A 5916-nucleotide genomic window follows, 5' to 3' on the forward strand; every position below is an offset into this window, starting at 1 on the left:
CTTATTATTTGCTTTGGATGAGGTAAAATCTCATTTATACTCTTGGCTGCATAGAATCAAATATTTAGCCTAAGGAATCAAAGCAAACATTGCCTGCTGCATTTAGCTGCAGCAAATAATGCAGTTTCTCCAGACGGTATTATTATGCCATAAAACTAACACCAGGAACAGATGTCACTCCTCTGGGGAGTTGAAGTTCTTTTTTCAAATAGCATTTGAAAGCATCTAGTCTAATCTGCTCTAATCTGGGTGGGAACATCACCAGATGAGAGATGACATCTGTGCATCCTAGCTTTTACAGTTTAAGTGAAACAGACGCATAGCTGTCATTTTATTTGAGACAAAATGTCTATAACAACTTGCCAAAAGGTTACTCTTATATCCTGCTCAGTTCTATGTGTTTCTCTCTTCCTGCCCAGAATGCTTTTACCCAGAGAGAAAAAGGACATGGGGCAGCCCGAGGGTAAGGCAGCTTATCAGATCATCATCCATCAATCTCCATCTTTCTCAGTCTCTGATGTCTTTTTTTATTGTTGCTGCTGTGTTCGTGGATGCTGCCAGCTGTTACTCTGACTACACTGTACACTGTGTGGCCAACCGTGGGCACGTCAATAATGCACATCACATCAAACCATGCCCATATTGTGTAGTTTATGTTAAAAATTAAAAGACAACACGTGCAATGACTTGTGCTTGTTTGTTTGTTTGTTGATGACCACACATGTGAATCTGCGTAGACATTATTTTTAAATGTATAGGCTACTGTAATGCTGACACAGATGATTACTTTGCTGTCATTTTACCATATACAAACAATCAAACAACAACATGACACCACACATGTTCTTTTCATGCCCAGGCATGAACAGCGCCAGGATTAGTATAGCAGTGCATTGCCTGCACTTTATTTTACTAATATCACTAACTCGAACCTTTATATTATTTTGAAGTGTATTAAAATGTGATAAAATGATCGCCGATGCTGGAAAGCTGGAGCATACTACAATGCTGGTCAAGTGCCAAGAACAAAAATAACTAACTGATATGGGGATAAAAAAAAAGATATTTTGTGTAAAAATTAAAAATAGCATTAGCAGGTGACTTTAGCCAATCAATCAGTGCAGCAACTGTCACAAATAGCTTACAATCACACAAACTATACTATATTCGCTACTTTAATTGACAGTGTTAGTGGTCGTATCTTACGTATGAGTCAAAGATGACGTAGATTCGTCTTTGGTCCGAAGTTTAGCAAACTTCTTAACACTGGAGCTTCAATATACTAAGACAGTCAATTTACGTCAATTAGCTTCTCTTTCCGTCCTTCTAGCTAACCTACAACACACAATACAGGTGGCCGATGCCCCGCCCACTTCAAGGAAACGTATTAGCGGCCTTTATTGTGATTAGTGGGAAAGACTGTAGGTTATAAAAGACAGCATGTGATTGGCTAAAAATGTTGCAACGATGTTTTAGTGACTTGATGAAAGTTGCCACGATGCAAGCCGCTGTAAAACTCGACGACATGTGCTCGAAACATATTTCTATGAAGTTGTTTAACCTTGAATCAAGTCAATTAATGGAAAACAATCTTCCCTGAAAACAAATACATGCACAAATTATTTTGCATTTTTTTGATGATGTTATATGTTCTCCTGCAGCATATACAGTATTTCCTGTCATTTATTGCTCATGTGAAACCAAGAACATCACTAACATACTTTCTTCAAACCTTTCCCAAAGTAATTGCTGACTTTTTCCTCCAGTTGGACCCGGCTTCTACCCTCCCGTGACGCGTCAGCTGTCATCGCCAGAGGACGCGGAGCAGTGGGGTGTGGACCCTTCAAACTCCCTGATTCGCAGCGCTGAGGCCATGGCAAAAGTAAAAGGCATCGGACGAGGCAAAAAGTACAACTTGATGGCTCAAGTGATACCAATATATGGATTTGGAATCCTACTTTACATACTCTATATAATCTATAAGGTAACAACTTTGACTCCATGGCAGATGTGTGTGCATTGAGATCATTGCTTGCTGGTTTTCCCACTCTCCCTGTCCAGATAATACTGATCCCGTTGACCAGGTGTGTTCAGTCAATCAGCTGTGAACTGACACACCTGATCAAGGTGGTCAGTATTAGCTGGACAGGGAGAGTGGGAAAACCAGCAGGATAGAGGCCCTCGAGGACTGGAGCTGGACAAAAGTAATGTACAATAATAATATAACAATAATAATATATACTGTATGTATGATAATTTTAGGCGTTGCCATACAGTTTTACACTAAATGAGAACATTTTCCCTACACTGGATTTCATGTGCTGTAACTACAACATTCTGCTGTCTGGTATTGTGTTCATAAAACTCTTTTCACAGCTGACGTGTAAAGAAAAGACCAAATTAGGAAACCACTCTACAGGAGAGAAAGCAAACATGGAGAAGAGTAAGAACCTTCAGTAATTTTTATGCAAAATATTGTGTCATTAAAAGTTTGTACTAAATAACTGTAACAGCACAATTTGTGGACATACAGCAGTTGGACTTTATTTCAAAGAGATGAAGGTGTATTGTACATGTTGCCTCGGCTGACAGTGTGTGATACTGCAGCAGTGCGACCCAGATACATTGCCCTTAATGTACACATCTGACAGTGTTGCTTTAAAATTGAATGTATGCTATTACCATAGAGAATCATTAATGTATGTACATACATTTAAACAACAATGTTTCCAATCAACATCCTAGGAACTGATTATGAGCTAGTCAGGCTTCAACAGAGACTTCTGCACACAGAGCAGATGATGGAAAGTATTTTCTCTGAAAACGGCCACAGTTCTAGGAGGTAATTTGTTCCTTTTTTTGTTTAATGCACTAATGTACTTCAAAGAACAGAACCACAGTAAATTCTTCAGACTTTAATTAAACCTCGTAATCAAGATAATTGTCATAACTACTAATCCTACAACTTCATTTACAAACTGTTTAAAAGTAGAAAACGGGCTCAATGTGATTTACATTTACACCACCAGCTGTTAATGCAGTACTGTATTAATCCCTGCTTTTGAGTAAAAAAATCAAATTTAAATCAAGGCAAAAGACAAAGTAGATGCAAATACTGACTGACTTCCTACTAAACATTTGGTTTTGTGTATGGAGTATGATTTCTGCCATCATACTATAGTCTGCTTACACGTTTGCTCTGCTCTCTAGTGGCAGAAGGAGGAGAAGTAAAACTGCACCAATGAAGAAAGAGAAACTACGGTGGCATTTTCGACAGATCACACAGCTAATGCAGGAGGGTCGGTTGGAGGAAGCCACCCCAGAGATGGAGGCGGAGGAGCTTGCCTACGGTGCAGAATGGGAAGGTATCCCCCTGGGATCGGCATTATTATATCACAGATTTAGATCCAGTTCCTTTTGTTTTTTCAACCTATAGCGTAGAACTGTACAAGCAGATTTTTTGAAACTTGACTAAACTTTTATTCATCCAGTTTCTCAAATGATGCATCTTTGTTGCCCAGTGGAGGTTTACCCAGAATGTGAGCCCAGCGACAGCCAGGGATCTGACCCCAGTACGATGAAGGACTCACTGGACCAGCCCACTGCAGAGGCCCTGGCCGAGGAAATGGAACAAGAAGAGGAAGATGTTACAGCCAGGAAACTATCTGTAGTGCAAGAAGAGGATGAAGAGGAGGAGCATGGAGAGGAAGACGATGAGGATGAAGAAGACGTAGAGGCGGAGGAACTGGAGGATGACTCTGAGGAAGATGATGAAGAGGAAGCGGAGAAACGGCAGTTGCTGAGCCCTCGTCCTTCTCAGTCTGCTGTGGAAAGGAAACAGGAGAGACTTCATTTGGAAAAGGACGAAAGAGGAAGGAAAAAAATCAGCTTCAACAACCAGAGAGACGTGTACCACTACCCTAAAGAAGATTCATATGAGGAGGAGGAAGATGAAGATGAAGGCGAAGGGATGGAGGTAGAGGAGGAGGGTGACGCTGATGAAGACGACCCAGTGATGCAGGCAGAGAGTGTGCAGTTCAGTGGTGAATGCTGTTCGAACCCGGAGGAAGAAGCACAGGATGATGAAGAAGAGTGTTTGTTAGTGTCGGCGTCAGTGGAGGGTGACAGTCAATTCCATGCAGACGCGCCTAAGGAAGATAGAATGATTGTGCTGAGAATGCGAAACAGGAGAGAGACATAAAGAACTTTCAAAGAAGTTTTTCCAAAATAATTTTTGTAGCAAACAAGGAGCTCAGCACTGTGTGTAGCGCTTTAGTTTCCAAATAAATTTAAACTTAAACTGATGAAGTCATTTTTAAGAACCAGATGAATTTGATGAATGTCCAGATGAGCTAAACAAAACCTGTGCATCATTTATCACCATGTTTTGTTAATGCCAGCAGATCGCTTTAGAATCTAATGAAATGACATAGTGCTCCTCATCAGGACCTGAAGCTGTTTAAACATGTGAGGTAGTTCATGAATGTGCTTTTACTGACAGTAAACTGTGGCGTCCCAGCACAGATGGCTCCACCTGGTGGTGGAATGCGGTCTCACACTTTGCAATGCTTCATGGTGCCAGACTGCAGCATATCTGTTTAAATAAAAGGCTTTTAGCAAAAAAAAAAAAACATTAATCAGCACACACATTGATTATGAGGATAAAGTCTATAAATGCATAACATGAGTAATACATGGAACTGGTGGAGTAAGATCTCCGAATGTTCTTCAATTGTCCTGCCAAAATTAAGTCATTAGCTGCTTTTTGCGTTGCTGCCACTAGAGATTAATGTGATTAAATTAAACATTATTAAATGCTGTAGGCAAAACTGTCTTCCTCTCGTGATGTAGCATCGGACTGTTCAGGAGCGGCACGCGGCCACAGCACGGGGCAGCGACTGAATCCAGCAGATGCAGTCAAAGGCAATTACATGTCTGTGCTATAGGAATTACTGAAAAATAAGTATCGCATTTGTCAAGTGTCAGACACACTGGTGCCGCTGTGATGGAGCACAGTTCATTCTCTAAATAAAGTTAGGTCGTTGCAGCAATCAGCGTAGCCTAGCAACAGTCGAACCTGCTCCAAGACATCTTTTTACTGTAGGCATGTTGACATGTATCCTGTATTTACAGCATGGAACAACAACAACCTGCCACCCATTTAGGCCCCAGGTTCCATGGTTTTGTTAAATATTGATGTTAACAACATCATAACAGCAGTTTTGCATCTGATCCAATTATAATTAGCATTATTTTTGTTACGAGTGTCAAAGATGAGTAACACCTAGTATCCTCCCAGTTCCAGAGAAGATCCTTTTCATCACTACTCCACAATCATGTTGACATATTTTAGCAAACATAGATTTTTATAACAAAATCATCAAACAATTTTAACTTGACACCAAGGTTTGTTGATGTGATTAAAACTAAAACAACACAGTAGATGATAAAGGATAGCTGTAGAGAAGGAGATGCTCACATGCAGATTAGTCTCAGAGGTAAAGTGCAGAAAATGGTGCGATCAAGCAGCAGCAACCCCCACAGCTATTGTTTTCTCTTTCAGCAAATGCAAAGCAGAAAAGAAAGGAAAAACAAAGTCTAAGCAATTTGTGTGAAATGCAGCTCTAAACCAGTTGCAACAGGATTTAACATCTGTTTCCAGTGCTCATGAACATCTGTAATGTTGTTGAACCAAACAAAGCCACCCCCCAAAAAAACATAGAAAATAATAATGTCATTGTTTAAACCTCTAAATAAATCATGTTTCATGAAGTAAAGACTTGATCATAAAAAACACAGACCAGGAGCCTAAAGCACTGATCAGAACAAGGTGTTGTATTAAAGTAGAAGCACAAAGTTATTAACGTGCATTTTCTTTTGTAGCGTTGGCTTCATTTGAAAGAACAAAACTTGTGC

At 40.1% G+C, this 5916-nt stretch overlaps 1 protein-coding gene and 1 long non-coding RNA gene across 10 annotated transcripts in view; one reads left to right on the forward strand and one right to left on the reverse strand.

The window, feature by feature from the left end:
* The window catches only part of LOC114852596 (uncharacterized), a 136050-nt gene extending 134708 nt beyond the window's left edge, over positions 1 to 1342 (reverse strand). For all 8 annotated transcript variants that reach the window (XR_008694100.1, XR_008694099.1, XR_008694101.1 and 5 more), the window contains exon 1: positions 1207 to 1342. This is a non-coding gene — a long non-coding RNA (uncharacterized LOC114852596). The remainder of the gene's footprint in view (positions 1 to 1206) is intronic.
* ric3a (RIC3 acetylcholine receptor chaperone a) lies at positions 297 to 4631 on the forward strand. Of its 2 annotated transcripts, none has more exons than XM_055507178.1 (6): positions 297 to 463; positions 1767 to 1984; positions 2377 to 2443; positions 2746 to 2842; positions 3211 to 3365; positions 3492 to 4631. In XM_055507178.1, the coding sequence occupies exons 1-6, from the start codon at positions 346 to 348 to the stop codon at positions 4199 to 4201; spliced, it is 1365 nt and encodes a 454-aa protein (XP_055363153.1). In that variant the 5' UTR covers positions 297 to 345; the 3' UTR covers positions 4202 to 4631. The 2 variants fall into 2 exon arrangements, with proteins under 2 accessions (XP_055363153.1, XP_040926061.1); XM_041070127.2 differs by having other exon boundaries at positions 300 to 463; positions 3522 to 4631.
* Positions 4632 to 5916: the final 1285 nt, after the last annotated feature.

The sequence above is a fragment of the Betta splendens genome, chromosome 3 (genome assembly GCF_900634795.4).
Source record: "Betta splendens chromosome 3, fBetSpl5.4, whole genome shotgun sequence".
NCBI lineage: Eukaryota > Metazoa > Chordata > Actinopteri > Anabantiformes > Osphronemidae > Betta > Betta splendens.